The following is a 17,634-nucleotide window of genomic DNA, read 5'->3' as shown; positions in this document are numbered from 1 at the left end:
TTGCTCAAATGTTAGCTTCGCAACAGCTGTCACCTTGACTTTGACCTCTCAGACCCACGATCCCTGATGTTGGAAGCCGGATACAAAAGCTCACATCTTACATGATTCCATTTACATGAAATATCCAGAATAAGAAAATCCACAGAAACAAAAAACAGACTGCTGGCTGCCAGGGGATGGGAGAAGGGGAAATAGGGAGTGACTACTTAATGGGTACAGGGTTTGGGGGCTTCCCAGTGGCACTAGTGGGAAAGAACCCACCTGCCAATGTAGAAAACAAAAGAGACACGAGTTCAATCTTGGAGCTCTAAGAAGATCCCCTGGAGGAGGGCATGACAACCCACTCTAGAATTCTTGCCTGGAGAATCCCATGGATAGAGGGGCCTGGTGGACTACAAGTCCGTAAGGTCACAAAGAGTTGGACACGACTGAAGCGACTTAGCATGCACAGGGTTTTCTTCAGGGTCACAATAATGTTTTGGAACTTGACACAGGTTGTACAACACTGTATAAATACTAAATGCCATCCGAAAGGTACATTTTAAAGTGATTAATTTTATGTTATGCAAATTTCACTTCAATTTAAAAAGATTGCAACCTCACCAGTGACAGCGTGCCTGACTCAGCACCACTTTCCCCCACAGAACATTTCAACCACACCATGGGATTCCTGTGTGTCTTTTGTTGGTCGCCCCTGTCCAGAATGTAAACTCCACAAGGGCAATGCCTTCCCTCCGTTTTGATATCATCTCTAGGCCTAGAGGGCTTCCCCTGTAGCGCAGCAGTAAAGAATCCGCCTGCAATGCAGGAGACCTGGCTTCCATTCCTGGGTTGGGAAGATCCCCTGGAGGAGGGAATGGCAACCCACTCCAGTATTCTTGCCTGGAGAATCCCAGGGACAGAGGAGCCTGTCTACAGGCGACAGTCCACAGGGTCACAAAGAGCTGGACACGATTGAACACTCACGAATGCTAGGCACGAACAGGCCTGGAACAAAGTAGGTCACGGACAAACATTTGTTGAATTGATAGACTTATGGATGATTTCTTTAATGCTTCATTAATGAAAGATCTTCCCTTTCTTGAATACTAATCTAAAGGGAGATGATTCTTGAAAAATAGGACTGGAGAGCCAATCTGGTCTAATGCAAAAATAAATTTTAACACAGAGAGGAGAAGAGCCCCGCATCCTATTAGAATTCCAGTTCACAACATGGAAAGCAAACAAACAGCCTGGCAAGGATTTAGAGGATCAGGACAACGGTATCCAGTGCTCAGCACTGCTGTCGTTTTTAATTTGCAAGGATTAGGAATGTCAACAAGCTTCGCGTTTTCCTCTAAATTCTAAAAGATAAATTAGCGCATTGATTTCCGCTAGAAGGAGAGCTGGAAAAACAAGGTCTCTAACACATGCTCTGTTTCTGCACGCGCATATATGTTCTGCATGTGGGTTCAAACACAGGAAATGCATTATACTTCGATTTAAAAGAAAAAAAGTGGAGACGCGGTGAATCGGAGGGGACGTACCAATGAGCTCCTTATTCCTGACGTCCAAGGCCATGTTCCGGAGCGCAGTGGCCACTGCGCACACCACACGGTCATTGTCGATCCGCAGCAGTTCCACGAGGATGGGCAGGCCTTTCTCTTTCCGGACAGCAGCTCGGATATATACCGACCACTGCAAATGAGCGGAGGCCAGGCGTTAGGAGCTGGGGTGGGTGGAAACCCTCCAAGCAAACAGCGCCTGTGGGTGTTCATACTGTCATCCACAGGCGCCAAAAAGGTTGAATTATCAAGACCTCCTTGTAGAATAGGTTGAGCATGTTAGACAGGTATTTAAAGGTTTTAAATTTATTTTTGCCTCCAACGTAGGATAGAGGGTTCAGGGTTAATGTTCATCACACTTCATTTCTCTGGTGCCAGCTTTCTCAGTCCAAGAGTTAAGAAAGACATTTGTGTGGTGTCTTTATACTTGATACTTTAAGATATGGAGGTTTGGGACAAGAAGGGCTGGTTATTGACATGAAGAGGAAAAGAAATCCTGGAAAAAGTAGAAAATGATACATGGTTGCACACAAGTGATTTAAAAAAAAACAAAGAAACTTGAATTTGGAAGTGGGGCAGAGAGATCTTACAGAAATTACTGTCAATTAAGTTGTTTGCGGAATAATTAGGAGGAAATAAATCGGAAAACAGTACAGCCGAGGAGAGGTACATATGACATCAAAGACAAAGTGTGAAAATTATAAAATTAAAAAAATTAAAATATATCATATCCAGGGCCATAATTCAATGTCTAATTTACAAGGTAAGCGTACAATTTGTTTTGAGTTACTGGTGGTTAGCCTTAGTAGAACACATCTAAGGCTTTTTATGGAAATGTGTTTGTCATATCAGGACAATGAAGCATTCAGATTCGTTGAACCAAACACAGGGAGGCTCAGGTTTTCTAGACATTCGAGTATACACACTTTATATTCCTGTACCGTGTTCCAGAGAAGAGCGTGTGCCACAAAAATCAACCAGTATAAGGGATTAATCGGTTACAACTTCATTTATGAGCTAAGAAAATGAAATTCATAACACGAGGTTCTGGATTCTGTGGCAGAGTCCTCCTGGGGACCACCGAAGGTGGACAGAGTCCCCACCCTCCCCGCCGGGCCCCGCCCCCCTTTCCCCGTGGGGACAGGCACCCCAGAGCTGGCTCTCACCTGTGGCAGGCAGGGAGCCCCCTCTGGCAGTGAACGTAGGGCATATGCCATGCCTGCCACATCCTCAGCCCAGCCCTGCATGAAATATGAGATTAAGAAAACACACAACTTCATCCTGTCCTACGTTAGAGAAGTCACATTCACATAGTTTCTTATCCCCATCAACTTGGACCGTTCACTTTCTCCTGACCCTACACTGTGGTTCAGACTCTAGGAGGTGTGAGGGGGTGGGGGAGCAGAGGGAATTCACGACAGCACCTCTTGACTGCAATTAACTATTTCATAGCCCCAGTCTCAGGAAGCAAAGGAATGGATGGTCAGAAAGTCATAGACATGGAAAAAAAAATATCTCAGGGTTTGGAAACCACTTCTCGAAATTTAGCTGTCAGGATGGGATATCCCTCCCAAGGTAAGGAGCTTCATGAAGCTAGTTCAAACTCTCCATCATGTCCATGGGAAATTTCATTTGCAATCTGACGTGCTGAGACATGATTTTCATCTGCCCCTCCACTATTGCTAAGCCTTCTGATTTCTGGTTCCAGGAGTAGACTAGACACCTGAGCTTCAGCAGCCCATTAAAGTTGGGTTCTTCCCTAAAACGAAGGAAAATGAAAATCAGAGCGTGGAGCCCATGTTTTCATATGGCACGATGAACATCAACAATGCATTTTAATGCTGGGGAGATATTCTGCGCCTTTTGGGAGACCAGAGTGGATATTTTTGGAACTCAGGCAGGCTGAACTCAGGCCCAAAGAAGACCTCTTTCCCAGAACCACCTCATCCTAGACTCCAGATGCTGGCTTGTCCATTTGTGGTCTCTTCTAATCCCCAAACTCCCGGGAGAGTGACACTACTGTTCTTATTTTATAGATGAGGAGATCTAGACACAAGATGTTAAACAACTGCCCACAGGTCTCCTGTGCCCCTTGATCCCGAGTTCTCTCCCTCTAACTCTGCTCTCCGTGATTCTGACTGTATTCCCTCCCACCAACATCTCATTGTGTCACCTAAACCTCTGCACTAAGTCCTTCCCCCACTTCCGCTCTTCCCAGTATTGACAGAGGAGAATCTGGCCATGTTTGAAACAAACCAGGAAAGGTCCCCTATAACTTGCCTTTTCCTCCTTAGAAGCCTAGTTTTTATATACCTTCCTGTTGGATGGAAAGATGGTTTGGTGTTTGTAAAATGATGAGTCCTTCAGCTTTACCGAGAACTGATTTGAGAGGAAAACAAATGGCTACATATGGCCAAAAACGTGCACGAGTTGTAGACACACTTTGCTGGTATGAGAAAATGGTACACAGTGATATGCTCTAAGTGAGAAGGGAAAGACAAGACAATGGGTTTGATCTTATGTGAGAGACACATAGAAAAGAGCCTTTATTTCGAAACTTCTAGCTGTGTGTGAGTTTGTGTGGGTATGGAAAATCCCCAGCATTAGCTCAGCACGTGATGATTCACAATCACTTATTAACAATTCATTCAAAAGATGTTGCAAGCTTCTAAAGTTTTCTTGACATGCAAGGATTTAGGATAGTGATGCTTTTTAAAAACACAATTATTTATTTAGCTTTTGGCTGCATCGTGCGGTATGTGGGATCTTAGTTTCCTGATCAGGGATCAAACCTGCACCCCTTGAGTTGGAAGGCAGTCTTAACTACTGGGCCCTGGGGGACATTCCCGAATAGTGATGCTTTTTAAGCAGCAGCTGAGCAGTCTTGGAGCAGATCATGTATAACCCACATGTGAACCTTTGTGTAACCCAATAAGAAGGAATAAAGGGGTGAAAAGAGAGAAAGGCATGATGCAATATTTGGGAGATGGGGAATGTTTCCCAGGTGCACTGAACACAGAAGTGTGAGACTCATACAGAGTTTCTCCAAAAGAGAAGTGAGTTGCCTTGGGCAGCCCATGGGGTGTTAGTAAAGTATATGAGTTGCCAAGAGCTTTGTAAGTGAAACAAAAGTAGAAACATCACTGGCGTGAAAACAGATGAACAGGAAAGAAAAGGTTATGGTAATTCATTGTAACTGAGGTGGAAATCTTTGGACAGAACTTGATTTTTTTGCAGACAGAATGACAGCATCATGTACTGAGCCCACCAGTGAGGAGGGAAGGGACAAAGCAGGTGTGGCTTTAGGAACGGTCCATGAGCTGAAGAGAGGACGCGTGATGATTCAAAAGAAGAAGGAAGAAAAGGAAGAGGAGGGGAAGAATGAGAAAGAAGAGATGAAGAAGGAGGAGGAGGAGGAGAGGGAAGAGGAGAAAAAGGAGGCGGAGGAGAGGAGTTAGGGGAGGAGGAGGAGGAAGACCTGGTTCAGGAGAAAACATGGCCCAGGCTAAGGACCTGAGGCTGCAGAAGGATTAGCTGGCCAGTTGATTGGGATGCATTGGAATGGCAGGCATTGGACTATGACTACCTGGGTTAAGGAGAGGGTGTGCTCTCAAGGGAGCTCAACAGTGGGAAAGGCGGTTATGGGCTGGGAAAGCATCTTGGACCAGAGATAGTCCAATCACCAACAGCCCCATCCCAGGTGAGAACCCAACAGGACAAGGAGGCTTGTTCTGGGCAAGAGGATACACAGGAGGGAAACTATCCCAGACAGAAATGAATACTCGATCTCCATCCCCTGCAGGGATATGCCAGTAAGAGCCCCAAGTTTAGTGCCAACCACGGAGGGCATGAGAAGATGAAGTCTGACAAATGTAGCTAAGTGGTAAGCCTAAAGGAGCTGAGAAATAGTTTGATTTGACTGAGTTTGCAAGAAGTGTTCGGATGAAGTGCTTCCCCCCTGCCCCCACCTTTTATCGCATCAGGCAAAATGAGAGCTCCAAGATGACTTTCAAAAGAGAACATTTCCGGCTGTGAATCTGCAGTCTTTTTCTGCTTCCGGCTTGGTAGATGATTGCCCTAAGAGTAGCCTTGGATGACCATATCTTCGTGACACCTTAAAGATGGCAGAAGAGCTGTCAGCCTGGGGGAAATAATTCAAAGAGAGGAGCTTCCCTCCTTACATACCTGCCTTTACCTGTTACATCAGAGAAAGTAGCTTGTACCTCCTATCTTGTTTGAGCCCTTGTGTATTTAGGGTGTCTCTTTGTTTTAGCAGCAGCTGGAATTCTTCTAAATAATGAGATGTGCTAGTGTATTTAAAATGAATTCTAACCATTGAATTCTAGCCCTAGGTTTTAACTAGTGCTCTTGGAAGTATGCATGCTCATCCTTGTAAAAATGACCCCTGGGATGCTCTTGTACCTTGTGTGTATACAACCCCTTGTGTATATACTCCTATTATGGCACCTCTCATGTATGTTTTTGGACTTTCTGTTTATATGTTTACTATTCTGAAAGGTACCTGAGGGAATTACCAAGTCACATTCATTTCTTTATGTCAGTTGTCTTCTAATTTCTGGCTCACAGATGGAAATTAAAAATGTTTAACTGGTAAAAGAAAATGTCAGGTTGATTGATTTCTAGTACCAAGAGTGTGCTATTTAAGAACAGCATTTTCTCCACTGAAAGGAACTACATAAAAAGGACCAAGTGAAAGTCGCTCAGTCATGTCCAACTCTTTGTGACCCCATGGACTATACAGTCCATGAAATTCTCCAGGCCAGAATACCGGAGTGGGTAGTCTTTTCCTCTTCCAGGAGATCTTCCCAACCCAGGGATCGAATCCAGGTCCCCCGCACTGCAGGCGGATTCTTCACCAGATAAGCTACAAGGGAAGCCCAAGAATACTGGAGTGGGTAGCCTATCCCTTCTTCAGGGGATCTTCCTGACCAAGGAATTGAACCAGGGTCTCCTATATTGCAGGTGGATTCTTTACCAACTGAAATCATGGAAGCCCCCAAAGGACCAAACCAATTGCAATTATAGACAGGACCAGTAAGTTGAAGATTCTTCTGGAGGAGGAAATGGCAACCCACTCTAGTATTCTTGCCTGGAGAATTCCATGGACAGAGGAGCCTTGTGGGCTACAGTCCACGGGGTCACAAAAAGTCAGACACGGCTGAGTGACAGCACAGCGCAGCAAGTTCTAACCGCTTCTACAAAAGTGTAATCAGAGTTTGAAATGATCATACATCTCTTTGGGAGTCTCTCCTAAAGCCACACTCATCCTTAATTCTCTGTATGGGGACAGAACTTTTGGTGCAGGGTTTAGGAATAGTTGCTTATCCTCAGGGCTGGAAGGACACAATACTGAGTTTCATGTCCTGGGCCATCACAGCTCTGATCATTTCGGGACACTCAAACTGAAATTTCCATGTTAGAATTCCTCTGTGTCCCCCCTGCTTGGGTAATTAACCATGGCAGCTCCCAGGCTAGCCCAGGTCTTAAGCTGGGCTCGGAAAGGATTTCTTCTACAGATAGTTTTACAGCTGCTCTAGGAATCCTTGGAATTTCCTATGGAGATTGGTTGTACCTGCGAGGTACCAAGCCTAAATCAACTTTATACACAAATGGGCCCAATAGGTTTAAAGATGCTGCCGCAGTGTCTTCTCACTGGCATTACTGCTGGAGAAAAGTCAGCTGTCATCCTTATCTTTGTATGCAACATGTCTTTTCCTCTGGCTGCTTTTAAGATTTTCTCTTTATTACTGATTTTGAGCCATTTGATTATGAAGCACGTTGGTATAGTATAGTTTCTTCATGTTTCTTAGGCTTGGCTTGGTGAGTTTGTGGTTTTCATTAAACTTGAAAAATATGGAACCATTTGGAAGATTTTTCACCCATCATTTCTTCAATTTTTTTTTTCCTGTTTTCTTTCTCCTTTCTCTCACCTCTCCTAGGGGAACTTTAATTCCATGTATAGTAGACCACTTGAAGCTCATGGATGATCGGTAGCTTTTTCTTTTTCTCTCATCATTTCATTTTGTATAGTTTCCAGGGCTATATTTAAATTCTTTAATCTTTTCTTCAGCAATGTCTAACTGCTCTTAATCCCATTCCATATGGCTTTTTTTTTTTCTTCCAATTCAGTTTATTTTCAACTCTAGCAGTTTTACTTGGGCCTTTCCTATATTTTCTACATTTCTAATGAACTTTTTGAACACATGGAGTAAAGTTATAATAACTGCTTGTCTGATATTTTTAACATCTTGGTTGGTTTTGAAATGCTTTTGAATGACTGATTTTTCTCCTCATTATGAATCACATTTTCTTGTTTATTTTCAATTGGATGTCAGATATTCTCAATTTTAATGCATTGGATGATGGGTATTTTTGTATTCCTATAGGTATTTTTAAACTTTAGTCTAGGATGCAGTTAATTTACTTGCAAACTATTGATCCTTTGCATCTCACTTTTAAGATCTGATAGGGAAGACTAGGGTATATTTAGTCCAGGGATAATTATACCTAATTACTGAGGCAAGACTCTGAGAGTGCTATGCTCAAGGATCCACGAATCACAAGGTTTTCCTGAATGGCTCTGGGGAACGCACACTATATCCATTCCTGCGTAAGTGCCAAGTTTCATTTTTGTCTAATAACTTCAGGAATTTTTTTCTTCAGCCTTGGGTACTTCCCTCTCATGCATGCACTGACAGCTTTCTACTGAATATCTGAAGGGGATCCTCTGAAGATTTCTGGGGTTCTTTCTAGGTGTCACTTTCTCTTCTTTGGTGTTGTCCTTAAGCTCTGGGCTTCCCTATGGCTCAGATGGTAAAGAACCCGCCTGCAATGTGGGAGACCTGGGTTTGATCCCTGGGTTGGGAAGATTCCCTGGAGAAGGGAATGGCTACCCACTCCAGTGTGCTTTCCTGGAGAATTCCAAGGACAAAGGAGCCTGGCAGGCTATCGTCCACGGGGTCAGAAAGAGTGGGACACGACTGAATGACTTTGACTTTCACCTCTAGTTACCTTGGTCTCCCTAGATTCCCAGTTGTATTTCCTTAGCTCTGAGTGTCCGCTGAGCTTCTCCTGGGTTTTTAATTTTTGTGCTATGGTCTGAAAATTCTCCCAAGACAGTGATCCGTTTCTCAGAGCTCTCTTTCTTCATTGACTAATGCTTAGCGTTTTAACAACCAGTGTTTCATGTATTTTTCTGGTTTGTTTCTGTTGCTGCTGTTATTGCTACTTAGAGGTACTTGGTACTCCATCTTGGCATCTTGGCTGGAAGGGAAAGTCCCTCAGCTTTAGCTGTTTCTACAATTTCTGAATGTAATTCTATCACTCAGCACTTTGCTATTCAATGACACTGATGAAAGTAAGCCAGACTGTCCAAAACTGGGCTTACTCTCTGGTCAGTTTGGATGTGTGTGGCATTTATAACACAGATGCAGCCCTTACCATCAGGACTGCTTAGTGGGGTCCTAGGAGAAACCACTAGGTACTTTGTGGTTGGAACCAATGGCCTGGTTTTGAACCTATTCCTCCCCATCTCCTCCTGAGGTTGGATCATCCTTGTCCTGCTTCAGGCTGGTCATCACGTCCAAGTGAATGCATTGTGTCTAGGAGCCTGCTAACTAGGCAGAGTCCTCAGATAACCTCTGTTTATTCTGACCCAATTACTAACCCATGAGGCATGATGCCTCATGCCCCATTTTTTCATCATAATCTTTCATGACTCTGTTTCTTTGCATTTAAACCTTATGCTTTATATACCACTGTTAACTTGGACAATGATCTTTGTCTTAGATGTTAAGCCATGATATTTACTTTTATCTGTTACACTCTACTCATTTAGCCTGGTTCATTTTTTAATGATACACGAATTGCTAAGCCACACTAAATTCAATGCCCCTCTTAAGTTCCCTGTCCTTAGGAATAAGTCTCACATTTCCCAATTGTCTTTATTTTTTACTCATTTGGGCCACATGGCTTCTATTTCCTTCTCACTACATCTATGTCACTATTATGTTACTTCATTAAGTATTAACAGATTAATATCCAAGTATCTCTTTATTTCATCTAACTCTGAACATAAATGGGAAAATAATAGACCCTCTGAGAATAGTCACTTTTTAGGGAGAAAGCTGACCACACAAAGATATCTAAAATGTTTGATTTAAAAAGCAATAGAACAGATGTATTTTGACAGTTCTAATCCTGAGTTTCCATAGAGTTCAACTATGATAAAAATAAACCACAACTGGGAGCATTCATTCACATTTTGGAACTCTTCAAACTACTACATCCAACTGTTTTAATATTCTGTGACAAAATCGTTTCACTGTAAATGAGGAAAAGGTAACTGAAGTCCATGTTAGCTAAGAAAAACATTTCACTTTGCTTCTGCCATTATGTTTTTCTGATGCTCATAAACCAAGTAATGAGTGTTTTAAAGTTTAAAAAGTATGTGGGGCCATTATGAAGATCTAGTTTGCTAGTCAATTTGCCACAGAAGTGTGTGCCGCACATCCCCCCATAAAGAGAAGTTATTGTTTCAGATGATGAGGTCTATAAAAAGCTCTCTCCATGTAAAATTCGGATGCTTTACCTTCACATTTCTGCTTTTGTTTGGATCATAAAAGTTAAGGACACTTAAAGAACACCACTAAATTTCAACAGTTGCTGTAAAATACACATTCCTAGAACCCTAGGTTTAGACGGTAATGCTGTCTTCATGAAAGCTGATGCTGTTTGTGCATCCTCAGTCAATCTTTTAATTGCTCAAGTATGTTTGGTTTTGGTATAAGCTATTCTCATCTTTAAAAAGTAATAACTATTTATTAGTGTTGGCTTAATGACAATCTTCTCAAATCACTCCTATAGCTTATCTATCTTCCCTTCCCACCATTTAACATGGTGCCTTACTAAATTATACAAAGAATGATGATAATGTGATACTGACCTTTATGCATGCTTGTGTATTTGTATTTTTATAAGAAAATTCTTACACAAGCACATACATCTATAACTATGCACAAATATTCCCTAAAGGCCCTTTGCCTTGAACCAAGGATTATCTCCTTTGTCTAAAGCCATCAGGAAGGCCAGTGCTCTGTAAAGCAAGGATGACACCCTGAGAGTCAAAATTCTACTTTAACTATTGGAATAAAAGTCTTTCCAAAATGCTTTGTCTTCTAAAATTATTAGTAATCATTTAACATTTTCTTGATGACAGTCAATATTATAACCATTGGTGACTAGAATAAATGAAACAGTCAAAACACTGAATGGCCTCTGACATTATTTTCTTTCTTGCATCCTTATATTTACTTCTTCTAACTCCCCTATCTTTTTACTTTGCCATCAGGATATCTATTTGCTCTTCTTACCACAGATCTGTGTGCCTGCTTACAAGAGTAACTCCTTGCATTTTTAAATTTGTTGCTTGAAATCTGATGAAGGCTGGGAAATCCAATGGTCATAGTTGTTAAGCTTTGTCTAAAATACAGAACGGCTCTTGTGATGTTGATTTTAGCTGTTGTAGACCGTTCTGCCTCTTAGTAGTTTCTATTAATAATAAAAAATTACCAATTCAATGCATCTGGATATATGGGGATGAATTTTACACTGCGGATAACTAATGTTCAGGTTAATGCACTGAAAACAGTCAGAAAGATGTTATTGCTAGAAAATTCTGAGAATTTTTATCAGACTTCTTTGTTAATTCTCATTATATAACCCAAAGCAGGAGAGAATTTTTGAATATCAAAATACTATAAATCAGTACAAAATAGTATAAATTGTAAATTTATTGTTTTATTACTCCAAACACCTAAAGACCCAGGTGACCTGGTTATATGAGACACAGAGCCTGTGTCTTTAATCGCCAAATTAAATACAAAGACCAATGCTTCAGGAATCGTGGAACTGGGCAATGACATCAAAATATGCATCCTAAAAAACACTGATGAGTCTGAAAACTGAAAAGAAAACAGTTCTCCCACAATTCCTATCAATTTTATATCCTATTGACTACATATTCCCAATTGAATCAAAGGACCAAAAAAAGAATCACAAACTGTGATCATCTGAATATGCGCTACTAACTGCTTAGTGACTGACGGATGTTTATAAATATAAAAGACTTCTATTCATAAGAAAGACATATAGACATAGACACTAGTTCAGTTAAATGTTTGTATCTCAGCATTATTGCTCAGCCAAGCACAGGGCTTAGCAGTGGGGTACAAAGAAATAAATGGAACCTAGTTTCTGCTCTTAGAGGTCTTACAGACCAGATTCTCTTCTAGAGGACATCCTTAGTAACTTAACAAGGAATAATTGAATAACTGGAGATATTTATCCTTAAATATGATGTGGAGGTGTACAGTTCTTGGTACGTGACATGTCTTTTTTCTCTGGCTGCTTTTACGGTTATCTCTTTATTTCTGATTTTGAGCAATCTGATTATAATGTACCTTGGTATAACTTTTTCATGCTTCTGGTAGTTTCTTGAGTTGCTTAGATGTGTTAGTTTGTGGTTTTCATTAGATTTGGAACATTTTCCATCCTTATTTCTTCAAATAGTTTTCTCTTTCTCCTTTCTCTCTCGTCTTGTTTCGGACTCCATTAATACATATATATCAGGCCACTTGAAGCTCACGCACTGATGCACTGTCCATTTTTTCCTTTTTTTTTTTACTGCATATTTCATTTTTTATAGTTTATAATCACTGTCTTTCAGTTCATTAAACTTTTCTTCTGCAATGTCTAATCTGCTATTGATTCCATTCCATGTATTTTTCATTTAAGATGCTACATTTTCAACTCCAAAAGTTTTATTTGCATCTTTACACATTTTTCAGGTTTCTAATTCATTTTCTGAACACATGGGATACAGAGCTTAACTTTTGAAGCAAAGGTTGAAGTCTTACAATCAACAAACATCTTCTAGCGCTCAAAGACATTTCTCCATTTTTAACTTGTTCTTATAAGAACCTAACTATTTGGCAAGTAAAAATAATAATTCATTAAAAAAATCAAAATATAGCGAAATTGCCATCATCTAGATGGCTTTGCATTTCAGATCAGACTCTGCTCTAGAAAGCATCCCTTCCCTTCCCCTTTAATCCATCCTCCAAGGCTAGGGAGCTGGGTGGGAACTTGCAGCAACTTAGTGTCCTTGGGTGTTAAGTGACAACCTTTTGGCCTATGACATCCTGCATCTTTGAATCTAGCTTTGTGACTGACCTGCATGATGTCTGGGGAAGCCGCCCATGACTGGTTCTGCTTAAAGACAATGCACCTGGGACACATTAAGATGCTTTAACTTTCCCAGAGCCACAAAGCTTAGAAAAGTCTTGAACTGTGACTGGAGTCAAAGCCTCCTAACTTTAGATGAAAGTTAAGACTCAGGAAAAGTTCAAGGAAATGACTTCCATGACTGTCTCTTTCCTAGCTCTGCAAGGCTATCCTCTGGCATTCTGCCTGGTAAGACTCTAATTTTGAAACTTTTCTTTGGATGGAAGCAAAGGACAAATTCACTTCAATCCCCGCTCCACCTGAATTCTTCAGGGACAACATTAGAGATGACTTAAGGGCAGAGAGGGAAAGGAATAATTATGCTCATTCCTAAAACTCTTAAGAGAAGAGGTGGGGCTGGCATGCATGAGTAAATAGCCAGCTCCTGGGAAGTATCATCAGGGGCTGGGTCCCAAGAGCTGCACTCCAAGAGCTGGAAGGTCACATCCAGGAAAGACGGTGCTGCAGCTGAGATTGTAGAAATGGAAAAGAGGATGGCAGGGACAGAGAAGTGACAAGAGGCAGGTATTGGAAGATCTGATAAGCAGAGAAGGTATTATTGCAGGACAATACTGAAGCCAGTATGTGAGGTACCCGTGGTACTGAGCTTCTGAGAGTGATCTAGAGCTATGTGTCTCTATCAATATTGTTTTGAAGAAAAAATGAATGGTAAGGAAAGGAGTGATGAATGAATATTCCAAAACTCCAAGCACTGATATTAAATGAATGGAAAATGGAAGGCTGAGGTTTAAACTCCCTCTCTTGATAGTTTCCCCATATTCCCTCATTCTTCTAAGAGGTTAACACTCCTTTATGCAAAAAGGTAATTTAACTCATGGAACTAGCAGTGACCAAACTCAAGAATTCTTGGTTATCATGAATCCCTCCTTTCTACCCAAAAGGAAGGTCATGAAAACTTTCTGTGAGAACCCATCAGGAAGGCTGTGTGTTTATAAAAATCCAGAGAAAAAGACCCTCCTAGTATCTTTCCCAACCATACAATCGCTTTAATTTAACATTTTGTCAAAGATAACTAGTAACATTATTCTTCCCTGTAATCCCATAATTTAAAAATGCAAGCGGTTCTTTTCCTTTGGGCACGAGCCCAGCTACGATATTACAGGATTCACAGGGGTTTTTATATGAGATGTTTGGGTATCAGCTCTGTCAGTGGCAGTGCTCTGAAAAGCCTCGACATGCTCCCAGCCACCTCTGAAAATAAAGGAACTCAGCTACACAGACAGAATGGGAAGCATATCACGGCATTGTCCATGACTATACTGACATCTATTCCTCTGTGTTTTGCAGGCATCTTCAAGGACCTCCTTAAGAAGACTTTTTCAAAGAAATATATTTCTAAGTCCAACAGTTCAATGGAACTCTTTTTTCTCTAACATCCTTAGAAAACTTGATTAGAATAGCACTTCTCAAAATTGGACTTCTCTTATTTTCTAAGAACCGTCTCGTGCTTCCAGATTTCTTTCTTATTGTAACAAACCAGTCATACCTTCCAGCTCCCTGCAGCCAAGTTCTGCAGGGCGCCCGCCGCCCCTTCCAGCGTGTCTGCATTGGAGCACTCAGAGAGCAGTGTGAGGTAGGGTTTGACTATGGATGGGTGCCACAGCATCTGGATCCCTTTTGGTGGTTCTGCACAGTCTGGAAGAGGTCCTACTCCATCCCACTGGCGGAAAAGAAATGAGAGAGCAAACATCTTTAACATCGTCACACTTCCCAACATTGCCCTCTGCAAACATCCAAGATGAAATCCAAAGCAGGGTGTCATGACATTTGGAGAACTGCAGGCAGGATATGGCATCAGCAGTCCAAGGACCACCCAGAACGGGAGAGCCCTTCCTGCCCACCGAGAGCTTCTGACGGAGGGTGGAGCAGGGACATAAGTGAATGTAACTGGCAGTAGAACAGTTAAGTGCTCTGTGAACAGTTGTAGCAACCGTTACAGGGAGGAAGGAGAAAAGGTACGCTAGTTTTGACTGGGCAGAATGGAGGAAGACTACAGATCAAGGCAGCAACCTTTACAGTAAGCTAAGCATATGGTAGGCATAGCATCGTAGTGAGACTATCGAGCGTCCACTTCTTACACGCAAGTGTTAACTGTGATGAATTTCTAAATCGCTTATAAAATACATATTTTGTATCATGCATCGAACCTGGACTGGCGATTCATCTGTAAAGTAATTAACCTCCAATTAAAATAAATAAATTTATATTAAGAACATAAAAAATAGAACCACTGTAAACCAATAAATAAATAAATAAATGTCCAAGTAAAATGTGAAAAAAATACATATTTTGTCCCTGCATCTATGAGCATTAAACTAATGACAGGATGTACGAAAGAGAAAAGAATGTTATGGTTTATTAGATACTCTGCCATGAGCTCTAGGCAAATTTTGATCTTACAGAAATTCTGATGTTTGTTTTGAACTGAGTCTGAGTTAAAATATGTAATTAAAAAATTAACTGCACATATATTTTAAGTTATGGATTACATGCAAAAGGCAAATGAATAGAGCCTTACAAATGACAGCTTTGAAGATCGTGTAGCAATTTGGATCAATGTTTACAACAGAAGTTAAATAAACAAAGCAGGACACAAAGCTGTAAAGGGTTTGTGCTGGGTTACCAAGTAAAAAATGTAAGGATAATAAATATTTATTTATAACATGTGTATGTCTTTCATTTTTTCCTACATTTCTAATAGCCTGTTCTATTACTCTTATAATTTAAAAAAATATTGAGTTCCAATAATGATTCTGATCTTTGATCACATTTAGCCTTTATCTTTCATTAAAAATAAAGGTAATGGTATAATGAAGGTAGAAACGAAGTAATATGTGTAGAAAAAATATTCCCGTATTCATTTTTGAGAAAAGCCATAGCAAAACAGAAGGATTATTTTATAGTACTACATCGGGAATATGAAGTTATTTATCTCCTTATTTGTATTTATTACTGATTGCTGAACATATAATCTAAATGACATATATACTAAGCTTTCTCACAGATATTTTATGTACATAAGTATATGTGCTTGTGTGTCCATATACATGTATGTATATCAATGAAGACAAAATTGTATTTCGAATCTGTTAGTGCCTTCATTCTGAAATTTTACCTGAAAGAAAATATAGCTCATGTTGTATCCTTGTAACAAAAATAGAAGTGTTTATAGAAATAATAAAAGTTTTTTTAACAGACAATAAGAATTACAAGAATCTCATCCCTTATTTTCCAAGAGAAAAATGAAAAAGCCCTACCTTCTTTTTCTCTATTATGATACAGCTTAACTTAAGGCTAAAGAACAGAGATGAATGACATTCCATCAATGGGTGAGACATCCGATTAAAGGTCATTTTCAATGAGAGTGTCACTCAATCTCATCTTTATAACAAGAACACTCAAAGTGGAGACCTTCCTGTTCTTTCAACTTAAGCCACTTCTAAATTGTTTAAAGAAGACTTTACACCTCTGCACAGCCTATCAATGAAACCAGTCCATCTCTTTTAAATACATTAAAAAAAAAAAAAGAAAGTGAACCAGACTTGTCACATTGCTTCTGGTTCATTATTTGAGGCTGGCTCACTGCACTGGATAGAAAGAGAGCAGCAGCCAAAAGGAAAGAATCCTTTCGCAAATTTGTTAACTTAGATGCTGAAGCAGGAGTGATGTTGGCTTCTCAAAAGAAACCAGCTGCGGGGACTGAATTTCTCTGCTACTGCAACAGGAAATGGAAAATTCTTTCTTTTTTTCATTTTTGTAGTGACCCAAGGACAAAAGAGCAGACAAAACCAAGGGGGGTCTTGGAATGCAGGAATGGAAAAAACAGACCTTTTCATCTTTCCCTCCCCCATGTTGTAATTATTAATGGATTTCAGGTCCTCTGAGCAGTATAACCTGTCTCCCCTCCTACCCCATAGGGAGAAGGTATTTGTCTTACTCATCCCCTCACCCAATATACGTGCCTCATCCAATCAGCAAAGGACCGGCAAGACCCCCATCCCGCTCCTCGTACCCTGGTTATAAAAGTGGACTAAGGACCCCTGTTCAACTTGGTTCTCCCTTGAGCTGGCCTGCTGTTCTAACAGCGTCTCCCACTCTGCTGCTGCTGCTAAGTCGCTTCAGTCGTGTCCGACTCTGTGCGCCCCCATAGACGGCAGCCCACCAGGCTCCCCCATTCCTGGGATTCTTCAGGCAAGAATACTGGAGTGGGTTGCCATTTCCTTCTCCAATGCCAGAAAGTGAAAAGTGAAAGTGAAGTCGCTTAGTCGTGTCCGACCGTTAGCGACCCCATGGACTGCAGCCTACCAGGCTCCTCCATCCATGGGATTTTCCAGGCAAGAGAACTGGAGTGGGGTGCCATTGCCTTCTCCATCTCCCACTCTAATAAACTTTATTTCCCTCTCATTCTGTCTCATGTTTGGAAATTCTTTTCCAACTTGCGCCTGGACCACAATTTTGTCATCTCCTTAAAACTCTGAAGCTATCATGTTCATATAAAGGTTTAGATTTCACATAAACATTCAGCTCAACATGGATGAAATTTCCCTCTCTTATAAGAGCCAACATAACAGAGGGAGGTAGAGAGAAGCAATGCTTGCATGCTCATTACTACATGCGACAGACAAACTATAAAAAGTGCAAAAAAAAAAAAAGCTGTGTTATCATTTGCTGGGTTTCATCTGGTTCTCTTTTTTTTAACTTCTGTGCAATAAAACAGGATAAACGGCTGGATCAGTAGACAGTCTTCCTCCATTCTGACATGTGA

General features: G+C 40.9%; 1 protein-coding gene across 2 annotated transcripts in view; it reads right to left on the bottom strand.

Moving 5' to 3' along the window:
* The window catches only part of CTNND2 (catenin delta 2), a 935,828-nt gene that overhangs the window by 109,377 nt on the left and 808,817 nt on the right, over nt 1–17,634 (bottom strand). Inside the window, exons 12-14 of one of the 2 annotated variants that reach the window (XM_068990784.1) lie at nt 14,356–14,529; nt 2,711–2,785; nt 1,527–1,677 (exon numbers count right to left, since the gene is read on the bottom strand). In XM_068990784.1, the coding sequence (XP_068846885.1) occupies nt 1,527–1,677; nt 2,711–2,785; nt 14,356–14,529 (400 nt within the window). The remainder of the gene's footprint in view (nt 1–1,526; nt 1,678–2,710; nt 2,786–14,355; nt 14,530–17,634) is intronic. The other variant, XM_068990785.1, reaches the window with a different exon arrangement.

Source organism: Capricornis sumatraensis, chromosome 18, assembly GCF_032405125.1.
Source record: "Capricornis sumatraensis isolate serow.1 chromosome 18, serow.2, whole genome shotgun sequence".
Lineage (NCBI taxonomy): Eukaryota > Metazoa > Chordata > Mammalia > Artiodactyla > Bovidae > Capricornis > Capricornis sumatraensis.
Note: the sequence above shows the minus strand (reverse complement) of the source record. Positions and strands in the feature narration are given on the sequence as shown.